General features: G+C 32.7%; 1 protein-coding gene across 2 annotated transcripts in view; it reads right to left on the bottom strand.

Annotated features, from left to right (window-relative positions):
• LOC108976614 (solute carrier family 41 member 2) overlaps nt 1–22,649 on the bottom strand; it is a 75,174-nt gene that overhangs the window by 49,610 nt on the left and 2,915 nt on the right. The window contains exons 1-2 of one of the 2 annotated variants that reach the window (XM_018945843.1): nt 10,878–11,205; nt 10,468–10,748 (exon numbers count right to left, since the gene is read on the bottom strand). The exons of the other annotated variant lie outside the window; for it this stretch is intronic. Of the exons in view, the coding sequence (XP_018801388.1) occupies nt 10,468–10,552 (85 nt within the window). The 5' untranslated portion in view covers nt 10,553–10,748; nt 10,878–11,205. Of the gene's footprint in view, nt 1–10,467; nt 10,749–10,877; nt 11,206–22,649 lie in introns of those variants that run through there. 2 annotated transcript variants of the gene reach the window in all.

Genomic DNA, 22,649 nt, shown 5'->3' with positions numbered 1-22,649 from the left:
CGACGAAGAGGTGGTGAGTGTCGATTCTCCTTTCACGGGTCTTTTCCAAGATTTGGCGCATGGTGAATATCTGGTCGGTTGTTGATTTTCCAGGCCTGAAGCCACACTGATAAGGTCCAATCAGTTTGTTGACGGTGGGCTTTAATCTTTCACACAATACGCTCGATAGAACCTTGTATGCGATATTGAGGAGGCTTATCCCACGGTAGTTGGCGCAGATTGTGGGGTCTCCTTTTTTGAGGATTGGGCATAGCACACTTAAATTCCAGAAAGAAACGAAATTATATAGATAATTATTTGACTGGATAATCGACCTTAATAACTTGACTTTAAAGCGCCAGGGTGGTTAAATAATCAGAAAAAAAATTGTATCATTGCTTAATTAATAAAATACTAAATAGAAAAATACTTGAAAATTTTCCTAAATTATAAAATCACTTAAAGCTGCACCCATACTTGTGAGTAATAGTACGCATAGGCGTATATAAAAGGGATGACCTTCTTGTTAAAATATAAAAAAAATCTAGTTCTGTTGAATTTTTAAACGTTCATATAAAACATAATTGAAATGTAAACCGATGGATCAAGCCCTAAAAAAATCCAGTTAATTCAAATCAATGACTTCTAAAATTTTGTGGTAACATTGAGAATTACGTTGAGAGTATGTAGTACCCGATGCTAAAAAGTGGACTAACTCAAAATTAATAGAAATTGGGAGCCCTCTCCTCGTCGTAGTTTTGAGCCCGCCATTGGAAATTTCAACTGTGTACATAGACATTAGGGTGAGTCAAAAACTACAGTGGTTTTTACGGAAAGTAATAGGACTGATGTTCTTCCTAACCTTTTAAAATTAAGATAAATCGATTTCTTGAAGAAATATTTTAACCCATGAATTCTATTTGTTAATTTTTCTTGGCTCACCCTAATAGTTATATATGCTATAACTAATCTAAAGTATAAAAAGAAATTCTATGTGTTGTGAAAATTGCACGGATATATAGTATTAGTTACAGCTTACGGAATCATACATATGTAAGTGCAGTAACGTATATATTTACTGTCAGCCTGTGCAGTAATTCATTTCAAAAGTGACAATTGAACACGATAACACACTTAACAAATTAGGAAATCAGCTTGAATGCGCAACGCTACCGTCAAAGTGAGATTTGAGGAGCTAGCGGGAATGTTTCGCGCAATACAATAAAAAAATACATAATTTTGCATATAAATTAAAGAATTGCTAAGATATGTATATACTTCCTTTATATGTGTTTACATATTACTGATGACATTATAAAAAAAAATATATATATTCTGACATGATTCACATATTTATCCCTCGCATTTAGTAAATTATGTTCTTTTCTGCGCAGACAATGGAAATGTAACTTTTTTCGAAAGTGAATGGGATTTACCGCCTACCGACTAGCTGTTGTCTCGATCTCATTTTCATATTTTGTTGTGATAACATACTATAGACGAGATGAGAGATAACCGACAGGTGTAGTTAATATTTATATTCGACGGAGAAAGACTACGCATTTCAATCATTTACGGATATGCACTCACATATGCACGTCTGGTAATGTTCAGGTACATTTTTTATTTCTTGAAAGGAGTGGCGCTTTCGTGCTTTTCGATCTGTACTTTTATTTTGAGTTCTTTTACTATTTTTTATATATTATGATATGTTTCCGCAAAATTTCCGCCCTGGAATCTACATTTAACGATGATTGTACTATAGGGGATTCACTTTAATATTCACAGACGCTAGCTTGAAATAGTTATTGATTGTGTCTATCTGTTTTGGTTGTAAATATATAGTTCAATTTACCAAGCTAGAAGCATCGATACCTTGATTGGCAGTAATATTTAGAAACATGTGCTCTTCTGGACACTTAAGTGTGTTCGCTATTAAAATAAAAACTATATTTCAGACTAAACGCATTTTCATTTTCTATAATTATTTAAAATTACTATATTTGAAAATTAAAGCTGTACTGTAATTATAGCTTTGTTCAGACGAAGAAAATTTGTTAGTCACGAAATTCAAGCTTATTATATTTAATTGTAATAATTAATACATCTACACCAAGTATCATAGAATAAGCCGTTTACATCTTTATAATAGTCTTGACAGACGGCACTGTTAATTCGGACCAACTGGGCACTTAAACAGGTCCAAATTTGTAGGTGACAAACGGCAGCTATGCGAGTTTGAAGAAGATAAACATTGTGATTGTTAGCTGCGCAATTATTGCAAACCATTTTTTATCACAAAATCATATCAACATGTCATTTTTGAAACTGCATCATAACACAAAGCTTGTTTTATTCTTCAGAACAAAAATGCAGACAACTCGCTAAAATTGTGAGGATTAATTGGAAGTTAGTAATAGAGTTAATTTCACCAACTCCTGAAATAATTCGGCTTAATGCAGCTAACGCTGCCGTCTGCCAGGCTATAAGATGCTTAGTTCAGTTTTTCATCAGGCGCGGTTGATGGTTTCCGGTTAATACCATTCAGCCAACAGAAAACATTTTGCTATTTCGAACCATGTTGTTTGATATAAACAACTTTCAAAACGAAAAAAATTGATATTTTATGAAAATGTTTATCAGGGTTTTGAACGAATAATTCGAATGGAAGCTATAGTTGGCTATAGACTACTGTGCAGTCTATGCCATTGTCACAAGAAAGCACCCGGAAACTGTAATTAAATTCCCCGGGTAAATGATGTGTAAAAAATGTTTGTAGAACTATCTTTAATTACCATGCCAAACATGAACTCATTCTGTCAATAAGTTTGTTGACACCAGCTGCTTAAGTTGGTACACCTCTGTAGTGTGTTGGGATTTTTACTTTGGATAAAAATATCGAACAAAAAATTTGTCTCAAATTTTGGATGGCAAGAAAGCTCGACGTAATATGGGCTAGAGAATTCACGATCACATAGAACAAATATTTTTGATTTCTTCATGATATTACTTTACTCAAGTTTAAACACTTTTTTGGATTTCTCCATGATATTAGATTTATTATTAAGAATTTTAATAAAGACTTTAAAAAAGAAGAACACTTACAGACAAAAGAAATATCTGATAACCGAAGTTCAATTTATGTTTCGACATGCGCATTTCATGAAAGCGCACGGCACACTTGTAGAGATATAGTCAATTGATAAAGTACTTCTTGAAACTGGTTTATTATCAATACGTGGTATGTCTAAATAGACGATTGTTATGGAATGATAAATTCAAAATATTTCATTGTTTTGACAACTAACATTGACGTAAATTGTTAAATAATAACTATGAAAATTTAAAAGTATAATTAATCTTTAATATCAATCAATAATCATAGAATTTGATAAATAAACAAAAATCATCAAGCACCAATGAATTGCCAAAAGTGTGCAAGTACGAGGTTTGTTCAAAAATTAACGGGAATTAGCGGGCTTGGAGAGTCCAATTATTAAAACTTTATTTTATTTATTAAATGAAAATTAATAATATAATTATTATCTTACAGAGTAAGAAGCACTAGCTGCCAGGGCTTACGGCTTGAAACTTTATTATTTTATTTTGTTAATATAAATGTCTCTGAAGTACAGTACAATTTTCAACTGTATTCATTGCTTAATAGACGCTAATGTTAGAGGTGTTTTCATGAGCTTAGCAATTTTCGTTTGTTCGTGAATTCTTGACCAAAAACAATACTCTAACGGTGACAAAGCCTCCATGTTCACCAGCCATGGCTCCTTGTAACCGTTTCCTTTTTCAAAAATAGAGATAATCTTAAAAGGCTTTGAAAGTGACTCGCTGACAGCAATTTCAGCAATTATTTTTTGAACATACCTCGTGCATCCATACAAAGTAGTCATTACATTAAATATATTATAAGATAATGTAAATGGACGTATGTACATGCAAAGATTAATTTTTTGTGTATTTCCAATTTCAATAAATTGTTAATAAAGTAATTATTCTTCACTTAAATTGATGAATAATCAATAAATACATTTCAAGAATGGAATTTCAATACAATTTTCGCGAGGGTACTAAACGATGGGTCATATAAAAAGTCTCAAAAATATATACATTTATTTAGAAGATTTTTTAAAAGCTAGCAATCTCTAATTGTAATTCTGGCACGTAAAAAATACCTCGTTTGACACTCTCCAAAAATCTCAACACGTACAACTATTTAACCATGTTTATTAATTTATTTTAATATTTAAATATTAAATGACAAAGAAATAAACTAATTGATTATAAGTAACAACTATTAGATTTACCAATAAGTTAAGTTACTTGTCTACACGAGAAGCCACTAAATACAAGTTTTCTGTTTATAAACGAAATTGTTAAAAAAAATTGCCTAAAGGTGATTTTTGCTAATATCTTTTATAACTTCAAGATATTAAACGAGTAATAAATTAACTTATAGAACGGTACAGCGAAGATTTAATTGATGAACTGTGTGCTAATAATAAATTGTGTGTAAAATCAGAGTTATATCTTTACACACATGTATTTATGTTATCTTTATATTTTGCGATCCTGTGTGTACACCAGCTGAGCTAATGAATTGCTCATGAGTGTTGAGTATGTTTAAAGCAAACTCCTTAGACTTCAATTCTTGGGTTCATTTTACTATATTCGATATATAAAAGTTTAGTTTAGAATTGAAATGATTACTGATTAAATTTTCATCAATAGCACTCCAGTTTTAGATAAAACGGCATTAATAAAAACTTATTGGCCGCCGATTTAGCATACATATTATTTGAGGAAGTGCCCTCTTTAAAATACCCAGGCGAGTTACAACGTATAATTACTACTATGAGCAAAAATAGTAAGACTTTGTTCATAATTTTAAAATTATTAAAAGGACGACGATGTTTTTCAAAAAAAATGTGTGATTTTTGAACCAATCGAGCTTTCGCTTTTCTTAGGCTCAATTGATATTTAAAAGTGGTTTTCACTGATTCTTCCTATATTCCAACGATGCCAGAAAGATCGCTGACTGTTAGTCGTCGATTCTCAAGCATGTTGTTCATCAGTTGATGTTGATGGCCGTCCTGTATATGCTTCGTCGTCAACGCGTTTTCGACCCTCTTTGAATAATTTCTACCAATCAAACACACTTGCTCGGGACAAACGATTATCACCGAAGGCCTCTTCCAACATTCTGAACGTATTAGTAAAAGTCTTCTTATTTTTTGACCACAGTAGTACATATTTTCGAATTTCGGGAATTAACTTAAACTATTATTCGAGGTACGAGCTACGACTTTATGAAATATTGTTCGGCAAATTTTAGAGATGAGAATGTTTAATTTTGGTAGCTGAAAAAGTCTTTTCTTATAGTGTTGGAAAGGTGAGATTTTAAGCTTCATTTAACCAAACAAAAAATTTAATTTTGGGAAGTTGAAAAAGTTACAGCTATTCAAACATGAGTGAAAATAATGAAGAAATTCGCAATGTTTTGGAATTTTCTTATAAAAAAGAGAAGAATGCCACGCAAGCCACACATGAAATTTGAGAAGTATACGGAGATAATGTTGTATCAGTTCATGTAGATAGATGCAGTTCGCTCAGGTCGACCTATCATTTAAAAAGTCTATGAAATTATGGAAAAGATTGACACAAGCAGCCATGGCATCGCTAACGAACTTAAGAATTACTTGTCGCAGTATTTCGCCGAGAATCAGAAAAGTTTTACACTTTTGGTATAATGTCTCTAGCGGAAAAATAGTAAAAAGTGGTCGACCAAAATGGCACATATGGTATTTGGTTCATTAAAGTTCATTATAAATATAAGAAAAAAAAATAAGTTGAAGTTTGATTAGAAATACGAAAAGACTTTTTCTAATCCCCTATATATTATAGATACAATTTTGCATGCATTTGTCGTATTCAGTTTTTACAAATCACAATGCAAAATACATACGTTACTATTTTCTATATACTTATATGCATATCTAGCTATGTATAATGCACTTTCGGAAAATTTGCAATTTATTTTTTAGTTATTTCTTTTATATTCATTACTCTTTAAAAAGTCACATTGACTGATTTTAAATGTATGTAGCTATGAATAGTTTAATGCGGTATTCAGTATTTTTAAAATTTTAGCAAACAAAAGCTTTTGTGCAAAAAAATTAAGTATATATTTTATATTTTACTTTCGTATTAGACAACATATAATTTGTAACGCCCTAGTGAAAACGTGAATAGAAGCGATGATCTCAGAAATAATGAAATAAATTTTAAGCCCACAAAAAAAATTGACAAATGTTATTTTACTTCTATTTCAATTTAAAGAAGACAAAGTAATCAATATGCTTACATATATACATATTTATGTAGGTGCAAACTTAATACACTGAAGGACCAGCAATCTATATCAGAAAAAACGGAGAAAACGACAAATTTGAAGGATATTAAGGGAAAAAGGGTAGAATTTGTTTTGAGGCGACTAAAATTCAAATGCACTGTGTATGTATTTTTGGTTTGCCTAGAAATTAGATTATAGACTTATAATGAGTTTCCTTCTAATTAAAAGACATCTGAAGTTCAAGCGATAAATGTCACCAGTCATTGAAGGGTCGGGTACTCAACTGGTAGTAAGAAAAGCTACAAGGTCTGACCGGAGACTTAAATCTGGTACCACGGGAAGCAGTTAGCTCTTGGAGTTAGCTCCAATCTGCTTATTGGATTTGGACCTTTGTGGAGTTTCTTAGTGACTGTGGTTTCAACCTAAAGGCAGGTAGAATTGAAAAATTCAATCCAGTTTGCAGTCGCACTGCGGCCGGTTGCCGGACTCGAAGCACGGCAGAGGTTTAGATCGGCTTTGAATCCAAACAAGATGGAAAAGGTGTCCCTTTTACCTAGACCAATTGGAACTTAAAAATACGTGCAAAAAGCATTTATTATGTGGGGAGCTGATCAACGCATTGTATTGATCTGTGTGTATCATGAGGGTAGGTCTCCGTCGGCAGGTATTCACGTGAACCACAATGATTGCTGTTGTACTGAAGATGGGTATTATAACTTCTCAGGCGCATTTTTGCATTAAAATTTCATTATATCATAAAAGGGTATACAAAAATATTTATCTGGATTTTGATGAATAAGTTTATATAATATGACAGCAATATCCTACAGTGGTTGAAAAGCGGCGCTTCCAACAAATAAGCAGCTTCTTCGGAATCTCAAAAACTGAGGGACTAGTTCATATACATATTACAAACTACAAAATATAAAGAGAGATATGTACTTTGGATTTAGGGAAACACTCTTGATTCTAATCTGAAAGACCGGTTAGACAAGATGGATACTCTGCATTGCTATGAGATTTTTCTGAGCTAATTATGGTTTAAACATGAAACTCGATAACTGGAGTATATCATCTACTGCATTCGCTCAATTGGAAGCTATGAGAACACCTTACTAAGATATTTTTTACTTAAGTCTTCAAAATTTTCGGATTTTTTTTTTTTTTAATTGGCGCTTAAATACTCAAAACCGTGCTAATATTTTACAATTTTTACTTTCAATTTTACTTCCATACTCAAATATCAACTAAATTCCATTATCCACTCTTTCAAATAAGACCCTAATGCCTTTGGCTCGCTTCATTAGTATTTATAACTTTGTTATTCCAGTATTACCCGCATTACAAACATATCCACATACTATCTTTAAATATTCATTTACACTGTTTACTGCAATTAACACAGGGTTAGTCAATATTTCGCAGAAGTGGAAGTCTAATCAGTTCAACCACCCACTCTAAAAGAAAACAATGCATTTTTCTTCACAATAAAAGTACAAAAATGTAAATTGTTTTCAAAACAAAAAACAATTACGCGATTGCTTAAAATAAACGGACTTCAAATCCAACGACAGTCGTTTTATAAAATAATAAAAAAGAGCATGCAATTTATCAGGTAGGGTTTACGACTTCCTAAATACGATATCAATCATCATAACAAATAACAAAATATGATTCATATTTTATGAATCTTTTGATAAAATGATTATCACAAAAGAGAAGACTAAAGCGAAGACTAAACCAAAACATAAAATGTCATGATCTTGAATCTGTGTATGAGTGAAATGGAGGAAAAAGGTTATTCCTCCCGACCAAATTCAATTACTGACAATGTTTGACAGCAAAAATTTCGGGGTTTTAAGAAGTAATTATAATTAAAATTGGATAAATTTTTTTAATAAATCAAGAGGCATCTGAAAAAAATATTGAATTGGAAATATCAAAAGCAATAAAGTACAAAAATCTCAAATGTGAGACATAAAATGGAAAACCACAGCTAACTTCACAATATTTGAAGTAACTTCTCGTTTCAGATATAAAAAAAAAAGTGCTCATATGGCAAAAATAATACTCACAATGTATGATTTTCATAATTAGAAATCACTAAATAAAGTATGTAAGACTTTGATATTTGAACAGAAATCCCTAATACTTCCTAAAGCCTTTATTCTATGCGCATGAGGGCAAAGTAATATGGTTAATGCCATTGATATGTCACTTGAAATATATAACAAATGCAGTAAATAACCACTTGTAGATAACATTGCAGTACATACTGCCGTTGTCGTCATTACCCTGTACCAATAGGCCTCAGATGAGAAAAATACTGTATAAAACTTTAGCAATCGTAAACAAATCGCATTGATATTTTAATCAGTCACGCTCCCTTTTGTTTAAAGCACTCGAACTTGTTAGTGAAAATATTCCCTTCAACGGGGACACTTGACGTTAAATAAATAAACGTCGATTTAAGGTGGTACAATTTTTGGTATTATGAAAGTGTGTTTTTAAAATGGGAAATTTTAGGAAGCACTTGTGTGTTTCCTGTCCTCACAGTATATAATTACAAAGTGAAATTGAGGAGTCAATTAGTTGCAGGGAAACTACAAAGTTAATACAATGACTTATGAGATCAAAATCTAAATGCTATCGTATACATTAGTCAGAAGAACCACGTGATGCGTATTTTTGTGATAGAACTTTGCCATTTTGTTCACTTTTGAATAGCATTTGGTGTATTTTCTGTGGCTAAGACTTTCAGTCTAAATGTAAGCAGTAAGTAAGTGTATTAACTCTAGATGTTGCGTTTCGAGTTTTTGTTGTCCGTCAACTTTGATCTTATTAGTTTGCTTTACCATAAAAATTAAAGAACTGCATTAAGCACGAAACTGGCGTTATATTTAAAGAAAACAAGAAACATTCCTCACTTAAAGTCAGGTTTGGAGATAACCGGTTCCCAATGACTGACGAATTCATATGGAAATTACTTTTAATAAAGTTTTGCATCTCAAGTATTTCACCGATTTTCAACTCTTAAAAATTAGGATAATCGACTGCGACCACAAATAAGGCAATAACAGTTCAAAGGAATTGCCATTAACAGCTCAAAGGAAGGACCCAAATTCGTGAGTACGTTTTTAACCTATAACCATTTACTTTATTTCGGTATTCTATGGAACATTATTAATAGTGATACTTACAGAGTATCACGGACACTCTTGTAATGAATAAATCACAGAGATGAATTGTACTCAGAGAACCTTCTAGTCCGCTCTAGTTTTAACAGAGAAGTTTTAGTTTCCTGGTAGCCTTCCATTGCGTTTATATAAAAGTTCCTAGCGGCGTTTTTACTTGTTTAATATCACTGAAAGCTGCTTTCTGCGCGGTATTACTTATCGGAGCTAAATGGTGAAGTACGTACATATGTGGTAGATAGAACATTTTGAGTAAGAAACTACTTAAGACGGAGTATAACATTAGGGTCGAAGCTTATACTTTGATGATGAAAATTATTTCACAATTTGGTATTACGGCAATGAAAAGTTAAACAAATAGTATTTCAAAATTATCTTTCTGGCATCAAAGAGTAGCAGAAGATATCAACATATCTTATAGATCGGTTCATTTGTTTAATGTTTTGGGTATGAAGCGTGAGAATGCGAGATTCGCAACAAAAGATCTAAATCTATTCCAAAAATGACAGTGAGTAAAGGTTATTTAAATTAATTACTTTCAACAGCAGATCTGAAAAATGAACTATTTATTGTTATTGTAGGACTTATTCATTCTTGGCTTCTCCATTTGCGCTATTCAATTATCCAGTGAGTGACACGCACTATTAGAACACAATTTTCTTTATTTAATATTTAAAAAAAAAAGTCCAGAATCGACACCAGATGTTTTCTAACACTAACTGTGATTTTCTAATAACTACACCAGTTTAGTCGCAGATACGAAAAAACTAAACATTTAAACTCGAAGTGAGACCACCGTATTGCTATAAATAATCAGTTGTTAGAAAAAAATTTTATTGCCATTATAATACTTTAAAATTTATGACATCAAATGCTATTGATAGATAATAACATAAATACATTTAGCTAAGAAATTATATAGCACCATACCTTCATCGTTCGAGCCGAGCAGCGTATAGCCACGCGCTGAACGCTTGCCTAAGCAGAAGACATCGAAATTGCTAAACGTGTTCATTATCCAAGCAATTTGGCTTAGTCAACATACATCGATGTTGAGAGAGGGAAATAATTTTTTTTTTATTCTTCGCAATTTCTTTCACATTTGTGTTCACTGTATTTTCCGGTTTAAATTTTAAAATTTTTATTTTTTACTTTTTACGCTTTTTTGTGCAAATTTACTTTGTTCAGCACTGTATGGTATATTTTTAGCTCTGAAATATTTTCGAATACTATATTAATGCTCATTAAATATGAATTACGAAAACCGAAAAAATGTGCACACTGCGAATACGCTCGAAAAGACGTTATATTTCAATAACTAGTCGATCGCGTTTACTTACACCCAGACCGCAAGCCAGCAAATGTGCATTAACTATTAACTTTTTTCTGTGTTTTTCTTACATTTGTACAAGTGTGCGTGTTTTGTGTGTGTGATTGTGTGTTTTTATAATGTGTATTGCTCGCTTTCAATAAATTTTTATTACTTTTGTGTTTCAGCTGTTTACTCTTTACTATTTCATACTTTTTAGTTGATACTTTTTTATTTAATATTTGCACATGTGTGTGTGTGGGTGCGTTTGTTATATTTATAGTACGTATATCATTCTTTGTTTCAATATTCTAGTAATTTTTATAATTTCATTTTCAATTACGTGTTGCAGCCTGAGTACGAAACCGAATACGCTGACATCGCTCGACGAAAGTCGAAAATGTGAGTACTCGCGCACGCGACAAAGGCAAACTGCTGTACCAGTTTTAGCCTTTAAACACGTTAAACAGTAAAAAAATTCTAAACCGTCGCATCACACATTGCACGCCCGACTGACAATATTCAATTAAATGTGGAGTAGCGTGCAGTGGGCGCAAGCTAAAAAGTGTCTCAAGTCGCGCTTGTTAAATTTACTTAACGAAAGAGCTGCTGCGAGTACCGGTATTTGTTATTATTTTTATATGGTTTCTTCTTTCTTTCAACACATTTTATTATTCAATGTTTAACCAAATATACGCTGTATTCAAGTTTTGAATTTTGACAATAATATTTTTCCAATCAATATTTTGTTTATGTTTTGTTATTGTTTATTTTTCACAGCTGCTTTTGTAATCTGGTTTCAATGTTTCAGTTATTTGAAACAATAAGTGTACACATTAGGGTGGGATAAAAAAAACACATACGAATACCGCAAAAAAATCTTTCCAGCTGCAAGGTTGTAATTGTAATGGAAAGGTTTTCCACCCTACTGTTTTCTATTTTTTCTTATCATTAGATAATAATATTCATATCTCGCTTCCAACTACTGGAAAACAAAATTCATTTTTGTGGAACTTGCGTGAAATTGATGCTCTACAAAATGATCTTTTATGAATTTTTCGTAAACATAAGTATTTAAAAGGTATTAATGGTTAAAGTTCGATTATTTTAATGCATTTTTTTCTTACGAATTTTATAACTCAAGGAAAAATAATCGGAAAACTTTTACTTTTGCAGGAAATTTATTTATTTTTCAAGTAGCTGGAAACGATATTGGATAATTAGAAAAAATACTCAAAAAAAAAAAATGCTCATACTTGCAGAGATTTTCTTAGAAGTGTCTAACAACCCATTTTTCAGAGTAGCAAGAAAAAAACGTTTTGGACCTACCCTAATACACATATTTATATACAGTAGCGGACAAAAAAACGAGACACATAGTTGTGGTGACTTTAAAACGATAAGTATTTGTAAGTAAGTACATTATTCAGCTGCAATAAAACGCTTTTATTTATATTCCTGAGTATACACATGACTGCAAATGGAATGAAATGTGAAAAAAGTTCACAACTGACTGAAGTTGATAAAGCCACAATTTTGGCTTTGCGAATGCAAAACTTGAGTATACGTGAAATTAGTGGTAAAATAAATTTTAGCGGATGCTTTCCTTCAGAAATATGCGAAGACTAAACCGTCAGACAGAGGGGGGGAGTCGGATGATCTGGGGGTGTTTTTCCTATCATGATGATGGACATTTGACTTTGATTAATGGAAATATTAACGCCATTAAATACCAACAGATCTTACAGGAAAACTTGGTCCCTTCCCGAGACCGATTGAAGATCACTTTTCCTATTTGGACAACATCATTTTTCAGGACGATTCTGCGCCATGCCATCGAGCCAAATCGGTAAGTAAAATTTTTTTTATATTATATAACCTTATTAACATTTAAGTTTTTCAAAGACACGGTCAAAATATTTAGCAGAGTTGGGTGTTTTATCACTGAACTGGCCTGGGAACAGTCCTGATATAAACCCCATAGAAAATCTTTGGCACATCATGAAAGCGCGGATAACCAAGAAGAGACCAAGGACTTTGTCAGAACTTGACCGAATAATTGAAGACATTTAGTATAACGGTATACTGGCACAAATTTTACAGTCATTAGTTTACTCCATGCCCGAACGAATAAAAACCGTGATAAAAAACAAAGGAGGCGCCATTAAATATTAAATCAAGACATTATTATACTTCTTCTTTACTGGCGTAGACACCGCTTACGCGATTATAGCCGAGTTAACAACAGCGCGCCAGCCGTTTCGCGAAGCCAGGTCCTTCTCCACTTGGTCCTTCCAACGGAGTCTCTATTATAACTACTAATTAAAAAAAAAAACTAGTTTTTATTGTATCGCGCTTGGTTTTGAGAACATTTTTTATAAGTATCATAGTAGAAATTGAAATATCGGAAATATTTTGTTTCGGCTTCTAATACAAAATAGAAGTATTTATTTAAAAATAAACTATTTATTTGTGTTTCGAATACTTATACAAATCAAGTTTCACGTAATTTTTTTTTATACTATATAAGTCCACATTTTTAAATAAAATCAAATAATCACACATTTCTAAGGTGTCTTCTTTTTTTGTCCGCTACTGTATGTATAAATTTATAAAAATATAAAAAATACTTATTGGTATATGTATGTATGACTTATATAAGCAAGCCGCTTTTATTAACTCTCGCGGCGCTTGGAGCTCAGCAGCTTCTGCAAACACCTTTCGCGTCTTCTTTTTTGATACTGGCTTTAAGCGCGTAAGCACGCTGATCGTTTGGTACATTCACACGTGCTCATGTACATATGTAAGTTTTTGTGTGTCCCATGTTCTCCATCAGCATGTTCTCTACCAGCTTAACCTAATTCTGTGTCATCAACGTACCGGTTCAGTGATCTGTTTCCGCAAACACATGGTGCTTTATTGCTGGCCAATGCCCGGCTTAAAAATACAATATATGATTATGTTTGTGAAAATGAGTGTAAGTAAATACGAGGTGTGTTCAAAAAGTATCGCGAATTTTGTGTTTTTCAAAATTTATTTATTTATTCATGAATATCTATTTTTTCCCCTTCAAAGTAATCCCCATGAAATATTATTTTTTTTATCTTCTCCTTCGATGCCGTGTTTATCTCCTCAAGAGAAGTGTAACGTCGTCCTTTCATGGGCCTCTTCAGTTTAGGGAACAAGAAAATTCACAGGGGGCCAGATCTGGGGAATACGGTGGGCTGCGGCATCATTAGTGTGTTGTTTTTGGCCAAAAAGTCGCGCACAAGCAACGATGTGTGAGCAAGGGCGTTATCGGGGTGCAAAAGCCAATTTTTGTTACACCTTCTCGGCCTTCTGAGAACATTTTGTACCACCGATAAACGTTGCTTCGGTTCAAGGTAGCTTCTCCGTATGACACTCACTTAATTTCGTTTTTCACAAAAAATTTGATACAGGTTCTTTGATCCATTTTTTTGAATAGGTAAAAATCGAAAAGCAGCTGTCAACAATTAAATGAACATTCAAAATGGCCGAGCTTGTCGGCATAAGTGAGAGACATGAGTATCAACATAACGCCACAAAAAATTCGAAATTCAAATATACGTAACCCGCCAAAATTCAAAAGTCGCAATACTTTTTGAACACACCTCGTATGCATGTTTGTAGTGCGGCGTGGGTGTGATGCAACAGCACGTGATGCTTGTGAATGACCGCATACTTATACAAGTACGCTAAGTGCTCAAATCAGTTAAGGGGCTATTCTAGCTGAGAAATAAAAATCGATTTTTTTATATTTTCTAAGTTTAACTATTCAAAAATATGTCTACAAGAGAGTGTTTCAAAATTCAAATTATGTTCGGTTATATACATATGTCTGTATGTATGTAGGTATTTTGCGGCCTTCAAACTGGTTCGACTGGTAGTATAATTTTAAACGCGTTCTTCTCGAAACTCATTTTTTCAAAACAATAAACACGTTTTCCAGATTTTACTAGACCGATTCAGCTAAAATTTTTGGAGAGTCTTCATTATGGACTTGTCTATGTCTGGTATTATCCACTTTCCCAAATTTAAATTTTCACTATTTTTAAAAAGTCTAAACATTCAAATGGAATTTTTAGCATCCGGGAAACAGTGCGAGGAATGTCAACATTTCGTATGGATCTACTCATTAGAATGCGGTTAATGGCTTCTAACATTGCAATGAAACTCCATCAGAAATTACAAAAATTCACTGAAGACAGCGAAGGCCATCCCAGCTGACGCACATAACAAGTGTGTAGAAAATTTGATAAAGTGCTAGCAGAAGTCTATTTTGAAAGCGTTAATAACTATTTGTAATAAAATATGTGAAAACGTATTTATATAAATTAATGGTTTGTTTAATAATCGAACGGAGGTCGAAAGATGGCCGGCCGAGCTATTCAAACACGGCGGCGAAGAACTGATAAGGAGTATGCATACGTTTCTTTGTAGAATATAGTTGGACAAAAACATGCCCGATAATTGGAATTTAAGTGTGCTCTGGCCAATTCACAAAAAGGGAGAGCACACAATCCCCACAACCGTGGGATAAGCTTCCTCAACATCGCATATAAGGTTGTATGGAGATCAAACTGATTGGAAGTTATCAATGTGGCTTCAGTCATCAGACCGTTAGGTCTGAATTTGGTATCACTGCGAAACGAATACGGCTGTGTAAACTGATACAGCGGCTACGCTGACAAGTTCATGTCCGCCGAATGGATGAAAAAACTCCGGCTCTGAGAGTGCTTGAGGCAGTATTCGCCGGGATAAGTTGAAGAAAAGGAAGACCTCCACTCCGTTGGAAAGACCAGGTGGAGAAGGACCTGGCTACACTTGGAATGTCGCATTGCCAATTGCGCCAAACAGCGAAAGGAAGAACGACTGGTGCACTATTGTAAACTCGGCTAAAAGTGCATAAGCGGTGTCTGCGTCAATAAAGAATAAGAAGTTAATTGAAAGGTTAACGTTCTAGTAATTTCCGAAAAAATGTGTATTTTTTATGGATCCTATTTAAATTTTTTTGGGGTAAAAAATGTAAACACTGTAATTTGCTTAGTTCAAAACAGAGAATTGCATATTTACTGAATTCATCATTAAGCTATTAAATTGTTTTTTTATTTGTTATTATTTATTTTCAAAAACAAACTAATTAAGACTCAAAATAAAATATTTTTAAGAAATCCATACTTGAAACGACGTCGCAGATAAAAAGGAATCACGCTTGTATATACAATTCATAGAATTATATATGTGAAGAAGAAATTGTTTATGCTCAAAGTTATTATTATAAGACATTGTTCTACTTTAAGATATTGTTCAAATTATAATTTTCTTGGATAAGAAAAATAATTTTAAAACTTCAAAATCAAGCATTTAAATCTCAATATGTGCCACCGCCGACTAGACTCTAAGCGACTAACGCAATTCATACCATATGCTCCACAAACATTGTAAAATCACAATAAATGAACATATGCACATACATAAATATGTAAAAGATATGAATTTATGACATACATAACCGACAATCGTCGTACAATGGATGCTTTAATAAAACGGATAAGAATTTATGGTTCATTTCAACTAATTTTAGGCAAACTTGCCTTAGAAACTGCCGCCTCAGACAGGTTAGCGATACACATATGTACATACATATATACGGAACAGAATATGTACATAGATACATATGTACATATGTAGATGGCAGTGCACGATTATGCCCACATGCCTGTATGTATATACCGCTTTTATCTATGTTAAAGGCAGCTTTGCACAATATCTGCGGTCTTAAATAGCAACAACAACTAAACAAGAAATTAATTACTATTTAGAGGCAAATGATGATTGGCAACTGCGACCACCAAACTCAGCCGTGACAGTGAACTTAAACGACTGTTGTAGATTTTTTTGGATTATTTTTGTTTTGCAAAGACAGACACAGTGTGTTAGTCGGTCTATCTGCCAATTAGCAAAATCAGCTGAGTGCTATAAATGTGTAAATATGCAAAAAATTCGCATGCACATACATATGTATGTATATATGTACATGTAACTATAAAGCTATAATAACACGAATTAGATAACATGAATGTGGATCATTTTGAATTAGTCAGGGAATAAATTTTGTTTTTGTCTAGAAACCACCTAACACTCTTTAAATGAAATTCTAGAGAAAAAATTTGTTGATTTTAGTGAAATGTTCTGAGGTTTGAATTAGAAGATATAATGGAAATATTAATTTAAAATAAAATTAAGAAAAATTTATAAATAAATATAATAATAATAAATAAGTCCCCTCGATAGGTTACATTTTAAAAATAATGTACTAAATTCTTAAATCGGTATCTCAAAAAGTTTTCGAGTTACAGTCTACTAATTTGTGGCCGCTCGGTTTAATCAGCTCAATCAGTTTACTCTTAAAAGGTTACATGAATTTACGGGTTTCAAAAAAAATTATCTTATTAAATTCTACAACACCTCTAGAATATTGTCCTAAAATTTCAAGTAGATCCGAGTAATAATTTCGGAGATACAGCTTGAAAACTTGTGCGCTCGAGGATAGGTAGGCTAAGTGCGCTGTCTTTAAACGCATTTTTCCCAAATTTGTGAAGTCTGTTGACAAGATTTCTCGAGAACTACTCAACCAATCTTCATGAAATTTTACACATGTCTTTGAGATACAGTTTTTAAAGCCTTGTACGAAGGAATTTTTTGCAATTACAACCATTTGAAAAAAAAGTTTCGGGAAATTTTCAGTTAATTTTCTTTTTGTAAAAATGTCTGTCTAAAATCCAATTTTCAGTTTTTCACTCCGTTAAGGTGTTAACTAAAAAGTACGTTCCAAAGTAAACTTTTTGACTTTTTCAATCTAGCGCCCGTGGTGGCGCCATCTATATGTCGATTATGGAAATGTCGGATTGGAAGTGAAGTTATTGCGTTTTAAGTGTCAGTATGCTTGAGTTATCGGTATTTTCGGTATTTTGTTTTAAAATTGGTAAAACTTTTACCGAAACATTTCAATTGATAAAACAAGTTTATGGTGATGATTGCCTATCCCGGAGCAAAGTGCACGAGTGGTTTCAACGTTTTCAAAGTGGTCGTGAGGACATAAATGACGATCAACCGATATGGTACCGTGCGACTTCTTCCTTTTCAGAAAGATGCATTTGCCCATGAAAGGAAAACGTTATGCAGACGTAGTGGCCATTCAAAAGGCTTGCACCGGCATACTGGCGACCATACCGGCCAACACTCATTCGACATGCCTTTGGACCGTGCAAAAAGCTGTGTTGAACAGAAGGAGACTGAATACAATAAATTGATTTTGCCGAAGAAGCCATTTGTTCCGTTTTTGTTTTAATGTCCTGTTTACTTAGGAACATACCTTATAAAACTCGGATATTTTCACTTTAGATGGTCCTGTAAAAAGTTATCCTGCCAACATAGGTGCATCGTTTTCCGAGGGATCACCGGAATGGCGTCAGCGAGTTTAAAATATTTATTTCCTAAAATTTCAGAATTTCTTTGTTTACAGCGTATGTTTGTAACAATAAAAAATTCTAACAAAATATTTCATTTTTTATATGCGAAAAAAAATTAAAAAATGGATGTTTTTACGGGAGGAAACCCATAAAACCCATTAAAGACATTTACATAAAACTTAAAAACAATTGATACAGTAATTTTTTATTTATTTCCAAAAAAGATCTCCTTTTTAGGCTCTCCCTTAATTCTCCTCTCTCTTGAAATTTTTGTTTGATCCGTTTCAAAAACGTCACTTCGAAACTAGTGATCTAAAAATGCATCGATAGATTGTCTATATGTTATTAGAAATGTGAGAAATTACTGACGATATTAAAAGATTTGCACATTTAGATTTTCTATCAAACAATATGCTACGTATTTTATAATTTTGAACGTTTTTTCCTCAATTTGGTGTGATATTATATAATTGTTTGGATAATTTGCTTGATGAAGTGCAATTAATTATTGTAAAAATAGAAAACAAATACATTATAATTGTTGATGTTTGCACAAACAAGACGGAATACACTTACACTAGAATATAAGTGATGAGACTGATGTACATATATGTACCTATGATGTAAGCACGTGTGACGCTAGAAGTGATTAAGATCGTGAGTTATGAGATATTGCATACACTGTGATGTTAACACAGAACTTGTAAAAGTATTTTTAATTTCGTGGGGTTTGAGATAACTTAGATCTATGTGATGACTTTGCGAAATTTGAAATTTGTATGTAATATTAGTTTGTTCTTCAAAATTAATATAAAACAAGTAAGGCAGGGACAAGTAAGGCAGGACGTAAAATTACGTCCAAATATGCCCCTCCCTAATGCGATCCTTTGTGCCAAATTTCATTTTAATATCTTTATTTATGGCTTAGTTATGACACTTTATAGGTTTTCGGTTTCCGCCATTTTGTGGGCGTGGCAGCGGGTCGATTTTGCCCATATTCGAACTTAACCTTCTTATGGAGCCAAGAAATACGTGTACCAAGTTTCATCATGATATCTCAATTTTTACCCAAGTTACAGCTTGCACGGACGGACGGACAGACGGGCGGACGGACAGACAAACATCCGGATTTCAACTCTACTCGTCACCCTGATCCCTTTGGTATATATAACCCTATATCTRACTCTTTTAGTTTTAGGACTTACAAACAACCGTTATGTGAACAAAACTATAATACTCTCTTTAGCAACTTTGTTGCGAGAGTACAAAAAATTAAATCGTAAAGACTCGGATACCTTTCCGAAAATTATCTTTTACGGAACAGTGCATTATTTGAATATAATTCATGCTTTTTTAGTTAGACTTTAGCTTCAATATTCATGGTAAGGGTTTAGATTACGATGTATTTGCATTAAATTTAAGCCTCCTCGATGCAATTGTATGTTATCCAAAGAGCGATTCGTTTTCTCGCTAAATTGTTCAGAATAGTGTTAGAAAAGAGCAAAAGAAACCAACAAGTTTAGTTTATATGAAAACAGTTATGTATATTCTCCTTCAAATGAGAAGTTTTTCGAACTCTTTGCGTGATCACCCATATAAGACAGATATTCACCTTCATAGATCATGAGTACTCCCTTATATTAAAGTACAATAAAATTACTTTTTTCATTGTTTTGCTCTGCAATTAGAATAAATTAACAATTATATGCCCTCGCAAATCATGAAATTTCTGGGAAATCTTTAACTAAAATTTATAACATCTAAAAATACATGTAATACTATTTATGTTACTATGTATGTAAATATTTACGTCAAAACTCGTGAACAGAAGAAGTAAGGAAGGCCTATGTTCAGTTGTAACCGAATGCGGATAAAAAATCAATTTGAATTTCCAAAATCTTTATATAAGATATATGGGGACGAAGGGATGTATTGATCAGGTTCAGCATTTTGACATAAGGGATTTCCAAATTTCAATAATTCATTACACAGATTGACCGATATTTTCGAAAAAAGTCAGCACTGGGCTCCAAATATTTGGCGTCTGGATTCATGAAAATGTATAATCCGAATTCGACAATTTTTGGGCGTAAAATGAAATAACTTGAGTCCTCTATTTGTGGAAAGTTTTATCTGGATAAATTTGAATTGTTCTTGATTTAAATACTGGAAAGTGAAAGAATCAGATGGAATTTCAAATTGCGAAGAAGGCGTGGTTTTTGTCCGAATTCGCATTTTCAGATTGTAATGTAGAAAAATTACATATCGAAAATCGATCGAGTAGATTCAGAGATATGAATTTTTACCTAAATGGGGGCGGTGCCACGTCCATCGTCCGATTTTGACTACTGCTGTTAAATTTAATGTCTCTGACGCATATAGCGTTTTAGTAGTTTCTAACAAAATCGTTATATGAATAGTGGGCGTGGTTATAATCCGATTTAACCAAATTTCTTTCTGTCGTCAGAAATGTGGAAATGATATGTCTTGTTTAAATTTGGGGTACATGTATATGAATGCCTTGGGAGATATATACGCTTTTAACAATCGATCGAGTAGATTCAGAGATATGAATTTTTACCTAAATGGGGTGCCACGTCTATCGTCCGATTTTGACTACTGCTGTTAAATTTAATGTCTCTGACGCATATAGCGTTTTAGTAGTTTCTAACAAAATCGTTATATGAATAGTGGGCGTGGTTATAATCCGATTTAACCAAATTTCTTTCTGTCGTCAGAAATGTGGAAATKATATGTCTTGTTTAAATTTGGGGTACATGTATATGAATGCCTTGGGAGATATATACGCTTTTAACATAGTTTCAAACCATACTTGCTCCATTTTATAAGTTTCTGATTAATGGGGATTTGAGAGCGTGATAGTGGTTGTATTACGCCCATCAACGAACTCGTCCTTAATTTTTTTGCCAAGGAAGATGTGTATCAAGACTTATTAAGATATTTCAAGTTTTACTCAAGTGCACGAACGGCCGGACAGACAATCGGAATTCAACTCGTATCGGCAGCCTGATCATTTATGTATATATATTACCCTACATACTTGTATATATATATGATAAATATCAATATATATATAACCATAAAACTATCTCGATTAGTTTTATATGATACAAACAACTATTAGGTGAACAAAACTATTTTTCTCTGTAGCAACATGTTGCAAGAGTATAAGAATAATGGAGTTGTATAGATTCTTGGCCGCTTATTAAAGATATTCACATTTGATCTCAACTGCCTGAGATTGAATAATTCTTTTGTTGCATAAGTTATGTGTTTTCCAATAAGATGATTAGCTTCTAATTACCATTGCTTATTACTTCATGTTTACGTGTCAAATATGTTAAGTAACTTTAAGTTCATTGCAGGCAATATGTGGGAGTACACTTACTACATTTTGTAATAAAAGCTACCCTCTTTTAAGATAAGCAGTAATTTGAACTGAGTTTAATATACTTCATATATTATATATATACATATTTATTTTCACTTCACTGAAAGTTTCTCTTTCAAGAAATTAATTTTTAGATTATTAATCAATTGAGTTGAAATTTCAAATACCGTTGGTCAGTTAAGGCCAGCAAAATTAATCAATATCTGTAATCTTCTTTTAATTTGTTTATAAAGTTTTCACGTGCTTAACAATTTCAATGACTGCGTAATCATTGCAATAGGGATTTCAAGGACCTAACGTCAGTGACACAATAAAATTTAAATGAAGATGACCAAAAATTAGGTTATATATTTGTGTCCTATATGAGAGATAGATTTTGTAGTTATAAATCCTTATGAGTGGGAATTAAAAAAAAACAATTTTTTGTTTTTCTTAATTCTGTTGTAAATCGATATCTCAAATACTTTTGACTTACAGCCTTCTAAAGTGTAATCGTCAATTTAGTCAGCTCTATCAGCTTCATCGGTATATCTTTAAAAGCGTTTTTCTAAAAAAAACCATTTTAATAATTTTTGTTAACGCCGCCATTTTGTCGATTTTTCGCTTTTTCAATCATAGATAGGGACAATTACAAATTACTTTTGGTAGATAATTTTGTTTTTTCAAGAGTTATTAATCACTGCAGCAATGGAGAACTTTTCTTACTATGTACCTGTGTCCAAAAAATAAGGTGACATTTGAATTTAAACTACGCGCGTCGAAGAATTTGGAGAATTACTTTTTATTTAGGTTATTATGCGACTGACACATTTATGTCAAATTTCATGTCAAAATATTCAATAGTGTTTCAGATACGTGTCGTTTTGTGAGCTGCTAAAAGTGAGAGAAGTTTTGCGAT

This window comes from Bactrocera latifrons, unplaced genomic scaffold (assembly GCF_001853355.1).
Source record: "Bactrocera latifrons isolate USDA-ARS-PBARC rearing strain unplaced genomic scaffold, ASM185335v1 scaffold_115, whole genome shotgun sequence".
NCBI lineage: Eukaryota > Metazoa > Arthropoda > Insecta > Diptera > Tephritidae > Bactrocera > Bactrocera latifrons.
Note: the sequence above shows the minus strand (reverse complement) of the source record. Positions and strands in the feature narration are given on the sequence as shown.